This window comes from Anarrhichthys ocellatus, unplaced genomic scaffold (assembly GCF_004355925.1).
Source record: "Anarrhichthys ocellatus isolate YVR2014 unplaced genomic scaffold, GSC_Weel_1.0 scaffold15, whole genome shotgun sequence".
Classification (NCBI taxonomy): domain Eukaryota; kingdom Metazoa; phylum Chordata; class Actinopteri; order Perciformes; family Anarhichadidae; genus Anarrhichthys; species Anarrhichthys ocellatus.
This window is the reverse complement of record NW_022280045.1, coordinates 1,206,450-1,222,779: the sequence shown is the minus strand read 5'-3', so window position 1 is coordinate 1,222,779 and position 16,330 is coordinate 1,206,450. Positions and strand designations below refer to the sequence as shown.

At 46.6% G+C, this 16,330-nt stretch overlaps 1 protein-coding gene across 8 annotated transcripts in view; it reads left to right on the top strand.

The window, feature by feature from the left end:
- The window catches only part of cdh24b (cadherin 24, type 2b), a 133,117-nt gene that overhangs the window by 88,277 nt on the left and 28,510 nt on the right, over positions 1-16,330 (top strand). For all 8 annotated transcript variants that reach the window (XM_031854781.1, XM_031854778.1, XM_031854774.1 and 5 more), the window contains one exon: positions 12,196-12,377. In XM_031854781.1, coding sequence (XP_031710641.1) covers positions 12,196-12,377 — 182 coding nt within the window. The remainder of the gene's footprint in view (positions 1-12,195; positions 12,378-16,330) is intronic.

The following is a 16,330-nucleotide window of genomic DNA, read 5'->3' as shown; positions in this document are numbered from 1 at the left end:
ACACACACACACACACACACACACACACACACACACACACACACACATTCCTCTTGACTCCCACTCTCTCAGTGTGTGCTCTTCACACACCCGGTACCCTCGCGTCCCTTATCGCACCCCCTCCCATCTGTTCCTGGTTTAAAACGCCCTCCGTGCACAATCATTTCTAGTCAGCATGGCAGAAAGAGTCTGTGCTGAGAAATCCCATTTGTCAAAGCGTCCCCTCTCACATATCCCGCCATAAACCACTGTGGCTATTGATAATGAAGGTTGGTGCCATCTGCCAAGCCATAGCATCCCGTTCCCGGGGTTAATGTCGGGCCATCAAAGTCTCTTCAAATACTGTTCTTCAGTCACGAATAAGGGGTTATACAATATTAATGCTTAGAGTAATGCTAATGGAGCGTTAAGTTGCCTTTTTCTGTGTTTTCATAGTTCTTTCTATTCAACATTGGCACACTTAGACAACGCAGAGAATGGTGGAATCGAATTGCCACCAGTCGTCATTCCCTCTTGCATCCTATTTAGCAGTCGCATCACATTCAATAACATCTAATGGCTATCGAAAATAACTTGTGTCCTCCTCAATAAAGCATCGATAATGAATTTAGTTAAATGGCGTGACTAATGTGCATTTGCCGACGAGTAATGGGCTTATTGGAGTATATGGGACGCGCTCCGGCCAACGAGGCCCAACTCGAACCGCCCACGCCGTCCCGTCCAATGATCGCCACCCACGTCCCCGCATTGTTTGGGCTGGCACGATGGAGACGTCGACTCTTTAGAATGCATGAAAGCAGAGTCCCGGGGGGCAAGCTCACCGATGCGTGAAGGATGGAGGAGGGAGACATCAGCACGGAGGGACGGGGATGAGGGGGGGGTGACGGGGGGACGGAAAGAAGAAAGGAGAGTAGCAAAGCTAATGGCTTCGTGGCGACAGTGATAATCAGGCCGGCTGAAAATCACTCCATCTCGCGCGGAGCTGATAGGGATGCTGGGAGACGGAGTGAGGCAAGTTTCTCCGGCGGTGCTCTGACGTGTCTGTTTACATAATGCAGGAACATGTACGCTCCACATGAAAGGGAGTGGAATCACTGAGTGTGATTTATTATTACAAATGCGGGCGAGTCTGTGTGTGAAGACGTCCTCGGAAACACATGGTCTTCACATACTGTACATAAGATCTGTGCATGCAGGCAATCGCGGGGGGGGGGGGGGGGGTACTGTAGCGCTGAAGCATAAAAAGCCCTCCCTGAGTTGGCTCCCCCACATCACGCTGCACAATTAGGCCTGCCATTGAAGTGCCTTATTTTTGCCCTGGGGTCATCGGTGGCACAGTGCAGAGCTCTGCTGGGATAGATTCCCCTGCCTGGGTATGAATGCCGCTGCAGACCACCAACTCTGTTGTATTGTGTGTGTGTGTGTGTGTGTGTGTGTGTCCACTGCTGTTGAAGTTGCAAGGTCCGCCAACTGTCTTATTTTTTTTGTCCTCTCCCCTCTCGAAATTCTGCACACGTGCACAAGCAAGCACACGAGGGTTTGAGCTGACATTCGAGCCGCGTCAAATTGGCGGCTCCTGCGAGAAATCCGCGGGCAGCGCTCCCGATGGGCTTTTCTCCCACAATCCCTTGCAGCCGAGAGAGAGAGCCCGTGGGGAGGGATTCATCGTGCAGTAATCACCCGCATACAACACAAGGTTTCCAATAGACCTACACGCAGGCAATCCAGCTTTACGGAAACCCAAAAGGGTCTTAAATTCTCCACACTCGAATTTTCCATACTCGCAACTATACCTGCCACAGCGGAGGGAAAAACAGGGAAATATAAAACTTCATTAAACTACCCCCCCCCCCCCACACACACCCCAAAATAGATCCATTTCTGCCCCTGTCTCTTCTTCTCTTCCCACTGTAAAAGCTCGGGCTACTGTGGAAATAAGGTGAATCCATCACACTTCCTGCGGCAATGCCCGGGCCCTTTTTTCGCAGAGAGCCCACAGGAAAAGGCAGGGAGACGGAGCGCAAAGAGACTGTCTTTGACAAATTTATTTATTTTATTTTTTTGGAGCTACTTTCTCATCTGACCTGGCAGTGTGCCCCCTCACGCAGAATAATAGCGGCTAAAGCCATTCTCTTTCTGCCGAGCCATCAGTGAGCCATGGCGAGCCGGGGAAGAGGAAGTGATTTCCATGTTAATGGGAAACCTTCCCAGCAGCGTCGGAAACCTCTCCCTGCTCTCCCTCCCTCCTCACCTCTTCCTCGCTTCCCCGTCTGTTCCCCCGCATATCTGCCTTTACCTGCTGTCGTTCCCGAGCACTCAATCCTTCTCCTGTTGTCTCGCGACGTTACCTTTCACCTCTCAGCCTCTGTTTACTTCTCCTTTCTTCCCCTCCTCTCTCTCGCTCTCCTTCTCTCTCGTGGGCTCTCTCCTTTTCTCTCTGTCTAGCTTGATAAATGGAGTCGCTGGACTGTGAGCGGCACGTCCTCAGCGGGGTGTGGCGGGCCGCTGCTAGCTGTCTCACATCGGTGTGTGTGTGTTTGGGTGTTTTTTATGGGGGGGTTTCTTTCACTTTAGTCTGCCTATACGCAAGTGCAAATCCTGTTCCACACGCGAGCCCATCAAATTGGATCCTTGTAAGAAGTTGGACAGAAAAGAACACTCTCTGAGAGTCTCTTAAAATCCCTCATCCCCTGCCACCGAGGAACTACACCGATGTCCACTCAGCCGAACATGTACAATCCCCACCCATCTGAGGACCCATGAGCAGTGAACTGAACATGCTCCCTGAGGTCACTGCCAACCCCCTCCTGCCCTCTCTGCACTCTTGACCATCTCCAGGGCTCAGCACGGCTGGAAACGGGCCAGCACGTCACCCCCCCCCCCGAGATATGCTGAGTAGCTCCATCCACTACAGGTCTCTTTCGGAACGAGTGTCGCTCCCAACGTTTACGGCATCCTTATAAATCATAAATACACCACAACATATTGGGTAAACAGATGATCATCCTGTGAGCCAAACTGGTATAAAGTAAACTTTTGGGGGGATTCAGAGAGACAGACGTGATGCCAAGATGGCCCCCGCTGGGACTTGTGGGAAGCTGTGGCTTCCAGCTGTGTAAATAAGTTACAAATAAGCACAAGTGGCTTGCTGTAAACCAACAACTTTTGCGTTCTGTAACGAGAGCTGCGAGAGGAAGGGTGACGACGAGGAAAGAGAGGATATGGAAGGTCCGTCCTGAATGTAACCTCATATAGTCACTCGAAGAGGAAAACAACTGTTATCACGGCTCCAAACTCTTCATTGTCGCGCCGACTTGAAGAGAAAGAGGAAACATCCACAGTCTGGCTTCATATGAAAATATCCGTCTGGGTAAGTAGTGTTTTTGTAAGTAGTGTTTTTCTCTCCCCTGACATTGTCGAGAGCCGTGCACCTGCACCGCCATTGTTTTTCCAGAGCTGTGCGGAGGCTCCCATGTGGTTTAGCACATTGTAACTGCTGCACTTGCAATTACGGGTTCATTTCTCACCAGGCTCGTTTTTTTCATGCCACGGCGCATGAATGCAGAGCACACCGCTTTGCATAAAAGCGCACTAAAGCGGCGGAGAGAGGAAGGGCTAGTTTCCAAATTTAATAGGTTTCACATACACCGCCTCAAATCTATTTATCTACATCAATGCAAATTAGCCTCACAATCTGTGCATTTATTTTCATGGTGTTATCAATGTCTGCCACCATTATCTGGTGTTAGTTTGAGACATATGAAAGGATGATAATTGCAATAAAAAACAACTTGGGTAATGCAACAACCACTTATCTTCTACTTCTCTTTGACTAATCTAAAAACCTATCACTCTAATCACAATGCATTGCAGCTACAATGTCATCAAGATCAGATTAATGCTATGTCAATCATGCTTCTAAACTCATACATTTTATTCTCTGCACAGATCTTCTCTCCTTCTTCTCTGACACGTTATGGATCTGGCCCGTATTCAGTCTTAACATGAAGTAAAAGTGCAGGGCGGTGTAGGACAGGAGGCGTAGGGCAGTGGTGTAATTGCTGAGTGCCTAATATTACAAAATGCCCACGAGACTTGGCTCGAATAAAGGCACTGTAAAACTACGAAGACACAGCAACAGTACTGTGCTGTCTATACGTTTATTCTGCCGGCCTGTGTGGGGTGAGTTTGCACGATCTCTCTGTGACGTGCAGTTTAGGTTCATTGTGACTGTACAGCCCTGTAGCACACCTGTCCAATGTGAGCTGTGATTGTCTTCAGAGCCAACACAGGATAAGCAGGTGTAGATCATGGAGCTATAACTTCGATGGCTTAGTATCGAAGTTACTAAGCCTTCACATAAAAGATGTCCCGCATTTTGAATTTTTCCACTGTATAATATGTCAAACTGCAACTGTCAGGAAAAGTACACGTCATCATCATCAATTTGATGGTGCACCTCAGAGAGCCTTACCTTGCAGAGAATGCCGGATCCTCGTAATGTCAAGAGCTCACACAAAGAATTCATCTCGTCAGGCTTCAGAGAGGCGACGGTTTCGTTCTAAACAACAATGGCAGCTCCTAAACAGGTTAGCGTAGATGCTGCAATAGCATAAGATCTGTCAGGAGAGAGTATGCCTTCATTGAAAGAAGAGCAAAGAACGTCATTTAAGGCTCTTCTCAGTCTCCAATGACGACTCTTCCCAGATGGTTCCGTGTAACAAACCATCTGGCGCGTCAGGTAACAGGCGTGTCGTCCTCAGAGAGGAGACTTCTAGCTGAAGAAAGCGTAGGGAGCTTCATCAGTAACTCTCAAGTCCTATTAAGTATGTCATTATTCCTAGGTTAACTTTCAGCAAAATTCTTGGGAGGTAGTCTGAGGGCGCTTTTACCTTTTTTGGCACCTTTTTAGTGTCTTAAAACTTGCATTCTCTCAACCTACCAGCAGGGGGCGACTCCTCTGGCTGCAAAAAGAAGTCAGATTGTATAGAAGTCTATGAGAAAATGACTCTACTTCTCTCTTGATTTATTCCCTCAATAAACATTGTAAACATGAGTTTCAGACCTAGTTTCAAGTCTTCTTCAATACAGCATAATAATCATAATCATGGAAATTATGGTCCATTTAGAGTCACATAGACCATAAAACTGTCCGATCAACTAGTCACCTGTCAGTCTGTATAACTTCCTGTTTACTCCCCTTGGTTTGTTTGTAAAAAAGTCAGTTTGAACAGGAACCGCACCAGAACCAAAATGCAACAAAGTATCATTTCGTTCCCTCCGTCCGGACCACATGAACCGGACTACAGTACAAGTGTGAGCGCACACTGAGACGCTTGATAAATACGGGCCCCTGATTGTGTTACCCGGACCCTCTAGTATCAAATAAAGTATTAAATCTGTGTAAATCACTTCACACAAACAAAGCCTGCAGGAATTGGTTCTGCTCCTCCAGCTTCTGCTTCTTTAAAATCTCATAAATTGATGCTTTTTGTCTCGGGAGGAAGCATTTCTCATGTCCAGTCTGCAGCACGCCTTCAGGCTGGGACAACACCTTGTGTTAATTAAACCCGACCTCTGTGCTTCTCCTGCTCTGCAGCGGAACATTCTGGGGAGGAAAATTGGGTTTTTGATTTCCTAAAGCGGTTTGACTAATTCCATCTGGCTCCAGTGCTCGTCTGTGGTTGGAAAGAGTAATAATGATCCCGGTGATAAGTTAAACAATTAGGTAATAGGCAATACTTTCCAATAATTGTTATTCTCTAATTGAGTTTTGCGTCTTACGAGCCCAAAAAAGGGACGGAGGAAATTAAATGAAAGGAGGAAAACTAATTAAAACGGAGGTGGCTAATACCAGAATGCTTTTTTTATCCTTTTATTTTCTCCATCCCTCTGTTTCTCTTCCTCTCTGTTTTAATATTTCATCTAAAGTTCAGCTCTTTCTGCTTCAATAGACAGTAAAATCACTGCTGGAAACATTGCTCTCAGTCACATCTCTCTCTCCTTTTTTTCTCTTTCTCACTCGCAGTCCTTTTTTTTTTTTTCTCCCCTCGAGCTCTCGCAGTTCATTTCTCTGTTTCCTCTCACAATATCTCTCACAGGTGGAAGGGAATGTCGACCTGCGAACTCCACTTCCCCTTCTCGTGGTCACATCAGTCAGTCACTCGGCCGACCAGCCTGCCACTTTGTCATTTTATCGTTTTGTCAGCCGGTGCAAAGCTTTTTAGCCACTTGATGTCACAGAAAGGCCGGAGCTGGATCAGGCGTTCTCTTCATAACCTGCTGGATTTCATTCAAATTGAACATACCGTTCGTGAGCGTTGCACAAAGCTCCATTATATAAGTTATATTCTAGTGCAAGATTGACGTGGGGTTTAGCAGCGTTTGCACACCGGCACCTGGGTGCACCCACACCAGCGTGCAAGTACAGACATCCACCTACTAATGGACACACACACACACACACACACACTCACACACTCACACACACTTCTACTCCATATGGCATTAGAACAGGGCTCAGTAATGGCTAATGGCCTGTCTCCCTGCACAAGTTAAACAGCAACATGCAGTGCTTTATACCACTTGGCCCTGGAGCCCGTGAAGGAAAATATCCACGCTGTTTCATTATTAACCCCATTAGCACAGAGACAGAAGGCGGCGCTTTCACTTTTGCTTTCAAATCATGCCGTCTAATTTACCCTGTTGTGGCTTGGTAAGAATAAAAAGGAGGAAATCTGCCTGTACAGCAAATCCCACCTCTCTATCCACCGCTGCCCCCCCTCTGACACTCGTGATGATGCATAAATCACGCTCTCTCCTCCTTGATCCTCCCCTTCCGACGCCGGCCTTTTCTCCTACGCCCCCTCGAGCCGTGACCCTGGGTGATGCCCCCCCCCCCCCCCCCCCCCACTCTAAACGGATGCTGATTTTATTCAGGCTATTTTCAAAACCACTGCATGCGCTTTAGCCAACTAGACATTTTTTTTAATGACTCACCCCCATCCCGACGCCTACCACCACCGCGAGAAACCCTTCAGATGAGACGCAGCGGAGCGACACGCTCTCATTTTTTCTACCCCCCCCCCCCCCCCCATCTCCTCTCCTCTCAGCACTTTTACCGAGACCACACTTGTCTTCAAAAATAGTGGTTCCCCGCTGTGTTCTTTCAGTCCCTCTCTGTCCCTCTCGTGTTGCATCTTTCATTCCACATTTATCTGTAGTCGCCCCCTCTCCTTTTTGATCGCCCCCCCCTTCTCCAACCAGCAGTTTGTCAATTTAAGCTCTTTTTTCTGCACTTTTAAACCTGCAGTAAACTGCACCCTGCCTAATTAACACTCACCACCTGTCATCTCACTTTGTTTCCAACTAATCCCCCTTGCCAGCGTGGCACTATTCAGCCCATCACAAAAATAACATGGCAACCGATAATAATTCAAATAATTGTCCCTCTTAGTTTGTCTCTGGGAATCAGAGCGGGCTGATATGAATATGAGACGTGAGGAGAGCGTCTTCTTGTATGTGAGGTAGACCCCAAATGCGGCGCGGGGGGGGGCACAATTAGGGCCTCCTCAGCGGGTGGGGAGGGCGCCTGCATTAGCAAAACGCTAAGCATTAAAGCGACGCACCCATGCTGTTTCCTCACAGCTCGCTCTAATGACTTTACCTGCGCAAACAAAAGGCAGAGGACAGATCCCCGTCGCTTCCTATTTTCAGCCGACGTGTGATTGTATCAGGGAGCCTGTGCTGCCTCTTTGAGGCTCCAAATGTGCAGAATGAGCTGGGAATCTCTCCACGCCACTCACCTTTTCACTCCCCCCCCCCCCCCGCTCGCCCCCTCTTTTCCTCCCCTAAGCCCCCCCCCCAGTCCATCACAGGTGGAAATGATGTACGACTTGTGTTGCCAGCTGCTCTCCCGTGTGAGCAGAAAGCTGATAATGACTGAGTCTACCCTACTTTGCCTGCATCACTCCCTCCTTTTGTCACTTTCCTCCCTGAGCGCTGCCTGTGAGAGAGAAAGAGAGAGAGCTGGTGTAGGCGTGCGTCGCCACCGTTTTCACCGCACAATAGCACAGATCAATAGAATCCGCAGTCTCTGACTGGTAACTAACTTTCCTCATTGTCCGTCTAATTAGCAACATCCCGGCTTATGTTTCGAGTTGCCTTGGTCCCGGCTTTCTGGTTCTGCGTCAGGCAGTCCCAGATGGTAGGAATGATATTCACGCCACATAAAGTGGCATTTAGTGTTGAGTCATTGGCAAATGCTGCCCCCCTGCAGTTGGCAGACCCCCCCCCCCTCCCCTCCCGTGTAGGGCCACGTGGGCATTGGCACACTCGTTGTGTGACGCATGCTTTGTCATATTTTATCATGTCATATGAAGTATTTTGGGCCCAATCATTTTCTTTCGAACACAAAAAGTAAATAAAAGTGTGGTAAAGTGCACGCCCAGATTCTGGAACCTGGCTGCTGGGATTTTTGCTCCCATTCAGCCGCAAGAGCATCAGGCAGGTGGGACACTGATGTTCTGATTCATCCCAAAGGTGTTGTATGGGGATGACGTCAGAGCTCAGGTTCTCCCACACCGAACCCAGACACCTGTTCCTCTATGGAGCTGGTTGTGTGCACGGGGCCATTGAGTGCTGCAGAAATCAGTCCTCAAAGATGTGTTTTTGCACTTCCGTTTCCCTCGTCTAAAAGTCAATGTTTTTCATGTTTGAAATAAGGTGTGTGGTGAACACAAGCTTAAGAGATTTTGACATTTTGTTCGAAGATATAAAACATGTCAGTATGTATTTTGAATTTTGAAGCTTGTACGTATATGTTTTTGAAAGAGGCGGTTTCTATCAAGTGGCTAAATGAGACTAAACCTTTAAACCACCTTTAGCTTCTCGCGGCGACGTGAAGTCACATGACCGCGGTGTAGTTCCTTCCGTTTGTTTCCCACAGAGCTTATTTTCTGCAACATTCCAAAATGTCATGGACAAATCCCATCGGCTTTTTGTCAAGGGGAACCAATGCGATGCTAACTTCCTGGTTGGCCTACAGAAATACATCATCCCTGCAACACAAACTGTTGGAACCAGACTATCTAGAATATCATTGTATAATGCAGCATTAAGATTTCCATTTCAAACATGGGCAAACAGCCCAAAGTATGTCCACATACTTTTATATACAGTGTCACTTTACTAGAATGTTGGGAAATTTACAGTTTTGGTGACTGGGAGACAAGAAAAAAAACAATGAAGTGTACGAAAGTATTCAAAACAATGCCATAACATCGACATCAGGCGTGTTGAACATCGAGTAATGCGTTTCCTTTTTTATGGAAAGCAGCACTGCGGGAGTTCATTTGGGATCTACTTTTAAGTAACCTCAAAGCACTTGCTCCTCAATTTTCCTTTTCAAAAAAGTAGCTTTGAGTCTATAAGTTGTGGTAAGTGCACTGTAACTAGCCATTACATCCTGTACATTATACCTCAAGCAGAGGGAAACACTCAAGAGCACCTAGTGTAACACCTTGAGTAAATTGCAGAAGTGGGAGAGGAGGAGGAAGCAGTTGTTCACCAGGAGGTAAATGAACTAAAGTGGTAAAAAAAAAAAGAAAATAGATCGAAGAAGTGGGTAAAGAGCAGCCTGGAGAGCAGCATATGCTAATGGGGCCAATTCATGGCCCTTTACAGCAGCACGGCCAGCGGTGAGCGTAATGCTGCTGTCGCTCTCGCTGCCTGTAATGGGTGCAGAGGAAATGCTGCGGCGCCCACTAGCAGATCACTACTTAAGCATATTTAACTATGGAAAAACACAAATCACATTCCAGTGTCAGTGGGAAATTTTGTGTCATGTGCGCTGTTATGCAATCTCAAAAAAAAACATTGCAGCCAGCAGCCAGAGCGAGAAACACACTAATGAGCGAACAATACTTTTGATTTGGGTTGTGTTTTTTTGGAAGGAGAGTATCTCCCCCCGACAGCAATTATTAGAAGCCGATCAGGTAAACACAGAGCTGGGAAAACAGCATTGTTATAAAGGGCAGCTTATTGAAGAATGGAGAAGCTATTAGATTCACTGCGGTTTCATCTTGATCAAGAGGAATTTGTTCTAATCCAATCAAATCTTGAAGACTTTTATTGCCACAGCAACAACATGCTGATTCTCAATTTGATAAGTGTTCGTCAGCTGAGGAAACGACAGGCTCGATGATGTTTTCCCTCTGTTGTGTCTATTGATCTTTATCCTGTAGTGTTCCATCTGTGGCATGTAATACAAAAAAATACAAAAAAACACAACAACTCCTGATCCTGTTCAGTATTTAGGACTTATCGCACAGATGGACGTCCTTATTGCGATGGGGGACACTTTGTCTCGGCAGTGTTGTTCAGTTTCTGCATGAAAAACAGAGTCCGTGTTCTGTTCAGACAGCAGAGTCAATAAGTGGAGGTGTTAAAAAAAACACGAGTCAAACACAACCCGTTACGTTGGCAGCTGTGTGGAGGCCTATCTGGAACAGGTTGGGGGTTTCCTGTTCAACCGAGACAATGATCGTCCTCTGACCTTCACCAAGTAGGGCTGCCACAGAGAGCGTCGAGGACCCGTCCACTGTATTGATTTCTGAGGATTTCTAAAGAGCAACCTAAGTTTTTCTGAAATCCTTGCTGCTCTGGTTTTAATTGCTTAAAAGCTTGGGTAGAAGAACTAATGCTAGATGTTAAAAATCACCCAACCGGAACACCAAAGCCCAGCGCTAGCTCCAAAAAGTTGCTACGTCTAGTGAGAAAGTTGCCTCATCTTCAGAAAGAGCATTGTCAGATCATTTGATTTATTGATTGGTGTTGGGATTTTAAAAGAATTTCAAAAAATATAACAAAACATGTTTAAAAAATGACCCGCCGTAGCTTTAACCAAAACATCTGGGTACATGTGAGGGATCTGAAATCTGTGATGGTCATGCGTGTTTTTGAAGGCTCTGACAAATAACCATTTTTGTCGTTCAGGTTGGAGGACTTGTTGGAGCGTGAAACCCCTGTTTGTGTGCTTTAAAAAAAAATAAAAAATATGAATCGGGACTTTAAAAAATGACAACAATCAAACACCCTGGCTGATAGCTTTGCCATCCTTGATGTCCCCATCCTCAAAGTGAAATAACCTCCCGGTTTGATGCTGACACATTTACGGAACTCATCTGACTGCGCGTTGGCCCAGATAGCGTCTTGTCGACGACGCTGGCTATCTTTTTATTCTGTCAACCCCGGTGTGTTTGTGCGATGTTGTTCTCGCTCACACTTACAGGTCTATCTGATTCCCTCAGCTTTAGTGGAGCAGATAACGGCTCTGTTTGAATGAGCCTGTCTGTTCTGTGCGTACGAGCCAAATAGTGATATCTTACCTTTTCCCTCACTCTATTTCCTACCACACTTATTCTTGTCAGTGCAGCTGGTGGCCGTTGTGTGTGTGTGTGTGTGTGTGTGTGTGTGTGTGTGTGTGTGTGTGTGTTAGGGTGTAATAAAGTGGTAGGCGGATATATGAATTTATGTGTGCATGTGTGCTTTTTATGCAGTAATGTGAGTTCACGGATGCACTCCGTATTTTCATCAGATAGGCGCATCGGCTGATCGGTAAGAGGAATGCACTGCGCGTGTCTAAACTGCTAAGCCAGCAGAAGGACTCTAATAATGTGCTGCTTTAATGGACCCAGCTGTAAAAGTAAAACCAGCATGTTTAAAAATGATGGCAGCGCACATGAAAGCCTGTTATCTTGATTCATTCTTGTTTGCAGGAGGAAGGAGCGGACGGTGTTTGCGATGAATAGTTAGCTCATGTCATCAACTTAAAATGTTTGGACGGAGACAAAGCAGCTTTTCTTACCTGTAATCTTAGTTTTTTTTATCTCCTTTGTTCCTAGCTTACCCTAGAACCCTAGCTTCTTATAATTTAGTTATTTTTTTACAACCATATTTTAGTTGGCTTTTAATAAAGCCTCAATGCCAAACACATATTCTGCCTTCCTCTTCTTTTATCTCTCTCCCTCCTTCATCCTAAATTAAATGCCGCCTTATCTCAATGGAATATTGCAAACATTGGCTCAGCGCTAGGTAGGGAACAGCAATTTAAAAAATGGTTCAAGAGGCAACATTAACTGTTTAATGTTCAAATGAGGTGCATCAGCGCTCATGCCTGCCATGTGTCCCTCCCAGGTATGTGGTCCTTCTCCGTGTCAGAGCTGGCCATCCCGGGGGCCGAGATAGGGCGCATCTCGGCGGCCGACGCCGACCTCGGGGAGAACGCCAAGCTGGAGTACACCATCCTGGAGGGGGAGACCGGGGAGACGTTCAACATCACCGGAGTGAACCAAGAGGCCGTCATCACGCTCAACAAGGTGAGATGACCGAGGCGGACGGGGGGAGGGAGGGAGGGAGGGAGGAAGGGGTGAAACAGCACGGGTAGAAAGGTGTTGGTTTGTTCAGGTGAAAGGAAGAGGGCCAGGAGAAGCAGAACAGATCGAGTTTTGTTTCGCCTGTGAGTCATAGCACAGCTAACAACATGTTGCCTAAGCCCATTAACCTGGAATTACCCCGGATGCACACAAAGACACTGTGTAAGCCCGAAACCATTCCACAGGATTCATCTCTCCGCCGCCTTTTTTTCAGCTGGGGGATTTTTTAAACAGGTGATCTATATTCATCTCACCTTTTTCTCCTTATTTGACTCCCGTCGGATGAAAGTGGTTTGATGGGTTTCTGACAAATGAATTTTCTGCTCGATTCACTGTGAACCAGTCTCCTCCTTTCAACATTTCCATCTGTTTACAGCAAAACACAGTGAAACATCCGTACTCGGTGGAAGTGTTTGCCGCGGCGGAGTTGGCCGTAATTTGCAGCGAGAATCTTTTGACCGGCGTCGAGGTGTTTTGACTGCCGCCGTTCAGCACAGGTTTTTTTTTTTTTTTCCCGGAGCATTTTGTATGTACAGAAGGATCAATGAGGCGCTGCCTCTTCATCCTCAGTTCAGCTGGCTAACAGTTCCCTTTTGTGTCATTTAGGTGATTTCAATTTAAAAACATTCCCTGTCTTCTCCAATAATCCCATTCTTTTGAGGATGTAGGTGCATGGTGGGGGGGCTTGGAAGAGCCGCCACCCACTCATTACCAGTACGGCTTATAACAATACATACGCACCTGTCTCGTCTCAGGGGGAAAGGATGGGGGGGGGGCCTCCGCGCTCACATGTAACGTAGACTTAATGGGGAGAGTGGGCGCTGTGTGGGAGGCTCATCTGAGATATGATGCTTTCATTTCAAATGAGCCCTACAGACACTTCAATGTAAATACACACGTCTCCATCAACGCTGTCTGCTTCCTCTCTGCTCTGTGGGATGTTAGTTACGTATCCTGTGCGATATGAGTCACATGCGTTCGAATGCAAGAGTTCATGGAGAGTGTGTTCATGCAAGCGTGAGGTGTCGGCGACTGGGCTTGGGGCAAGAGGAAGGTCATTTTTTCTTTTTATGAATATTCAAATCTTGTTTGTTGCAAAACTGCTGGGCACATGGTGTTTTGTCCACTAAAAGGGCCTGAACTCATTGTGCACTAGAGGCTTGAAGTTACCACCATGGTGCTGCATGTCGGACTGTGATCGCTCAGATTTAAGCTGACCTCATTCTGCACTGTGAAGGTCAAACATCTAAGTGAAGAAACTAGAAGCAAAAACACATTTCTGAGTGGAGAGGGAGTTAAGAACTCAACAGCCAATCGACCAATCGATCGTTTCAGCACCAAGTATTGTCCATCTGTTGAACAGTTGGAGTCAGTCATCCTGTCTTACAGACTTCCTATAGAACACTGTATCTCACCGCTGGTACAGTGAAAACTATATCTTCAAAATTTGACAGTTTTAAATTTGTCAGATAACTTGAAGAGAAAGAAATTCTCCAAATTCCTATTTAAAAAAAAAAAAAAGCATGATGTCTAGCTTTTGAGGATCTTTTGGTCTACCTCACTTTGTCAGGTAGGTCCTATTTAAGTGATTTCTTGATTGAGAACAGGTGTGGCAGTAATCAGGCCTGGGTGTGGCTAGAGAAATTGAACTCAGGTTTCCAAAGATGTGATAAACCACAGTTAATTTATGTTTTAACAGGGGGGGGTCAATCACTTTTTCACACAGGGCCATGTAGGTTTGGATTTTTTTTCCCCTTAATAATAAAAACCTTCATTTAAAAACTGCATTTTGTGTTTACTTGTGTTATCTTTGTCTAATATTTAAATTTGTTTGATGATCTGAAACATTTAAGTGTGACAAACATGCCAAAAAATAAGAAATCAGGAATTGGGCAAACACTTTTTCACACAACTGTATATAAACTGGCAGGAATATTACATGTAAATAAATAACACACCTCCCACCCGCAGAATTCCTCCCACTGGATTCAGCCGCAGCGATCTCAAAGACAGAACCAAAACGTACAATTAGTATTTCAACGTGGCCTCCTCCATGCTGTTTGGTGTTGCTTTATTCCCTCTTCAAAGGCACCGAGAGAGGCAGAGAAATAGATTAGACCAGCATTGCTGCTATGGGTGAAATATTAAATGGAACTCAACACTCACGGGTTACATGCAGATTCATTTTTGAGTGCCTCGCAAGCTAAGTGGAACATGTATGGAGTATTTACAGATGCTGCAAGGCAGCGTGTCAGAATTCATCCGTAGAGCCAGCGGCATTGGGATGTTTTTATTTTTGTGTAAAAAGGTGGTCCAGTAAACTCCTCACACGATCCACCAACAACTAATGAAAAACACGGAAGATAGGCTACAGCTAATAGAATTAAAAACAAACAAAGCGTTAAATTGGCGCTAAGCTCCCCCTGAGTTTCCACCAAAAAAACAATACAGCCACGTTTTCAATTTTTTTGTGCGTGCATATGGGGTGTGTTGAAACTGAACATGCCCCGGCGTCCATTTTACCGGAGTCAGAAGGCTTTCAAAGTGTGAAGATTTCTTTTTTTCCAGAGATGATATGTGTGGGGCCCCCTGAGAACCAAAGGATTTCTGAGCGGAACAATTTGTGTTGCCACAGAGTCGGCCTTGACCTTGCTGGCCATCTCTGCTGCTGCGGGCTGAATCTCTTTAACCGTTGATCTAACGATGTGCACACACACACACACACACATACAAAAGCAGACACACAGAGCGCAGACGCACACGTACACAGGCAGCAATAAACCTCAGAGAGAGAGAGAGAGAGAGAGAGATACAGACGCACACATCAATACAGCACACTTGACCTTGCGGCTCCGTGTTTAAACTGTGGGGAATGGAGGCAAAAGAGCTGCAAAGAGGCGCGATTGCACATTTTGAAGAAGAAACAGGGCGCTGCGGTGCCAGTCCTCACCTCAGAATGACGTGTCGGATTTGAGGCGGGTGGGAGACTGAGTCGAGGAGGCGGAGGGTGTTGGGTGGGGGGGTTTAACAGCAGATTAGGAAGAAATCGAGTCAACAGAGGGAGCTGGAGGAAGGCGTTAGGAGTTAGTTAAAAAGAGGCTGAGAGAGAATATGCGATTGCAAAATGGAGGAGAGGGCAGACAGAGGGAGGAGAACGTGCCGATGAGCAGAGGGAGGGAGAGATAGAGAGAGGCGAGGGTGAGGGCGGGGACAGGCGAGGGAGAGACGCGCGGGTCGTTAGCAGCCTGCAAGTCGGGGTGCCGACTGAAGCAGCCAGCTGCTTATCACTGCTTATTTACTGTCAGTCCCACAGAGACCCCCAGCCATAAAAAAGATTTCCCTCCTTCTCCCATTCTCCCTCTATCTCCTGACCCCCCCCCCTCCTCCTCCTCGGTCCACACCCTCACCCCTTCTCAACGTTAGCCGCTGCCTCTCTGCATTTCATTACTCTCTCTCTCTCTCTCTCTCTCTCTCTCTCTCTCTCTCTCTCTCTCTCTCTCTCTCAGTCTGATCTCCCCACACATGTCCAAATATGCAGGGCAGGGAGACACACAAGCTAAAACGCAAGTAGATGGAAACACACACACACACACACACACACACACACACACACACAGAGCCTCCCCAACCCTGTCCCCCGTCCGCCTCGCCTCGTCCTCGCTCTGGTTGGAGTCTGGAGGTCAGACGGTGTGTGTTTTGTTTGTCTGTGGCTCTGACTCAGACCCAGGTCTGCCTCATTCAAATTCTCACACAGACACACACACACACACACACACACACACACGTGTGTGAAGACACACAGATATCCAGGAAGATACATGCACACATAAAGTGAGCCACATAGTAACATATTCATTTTCAATTGCTATGCTATTCTATGGTCTTTCATTCTATTC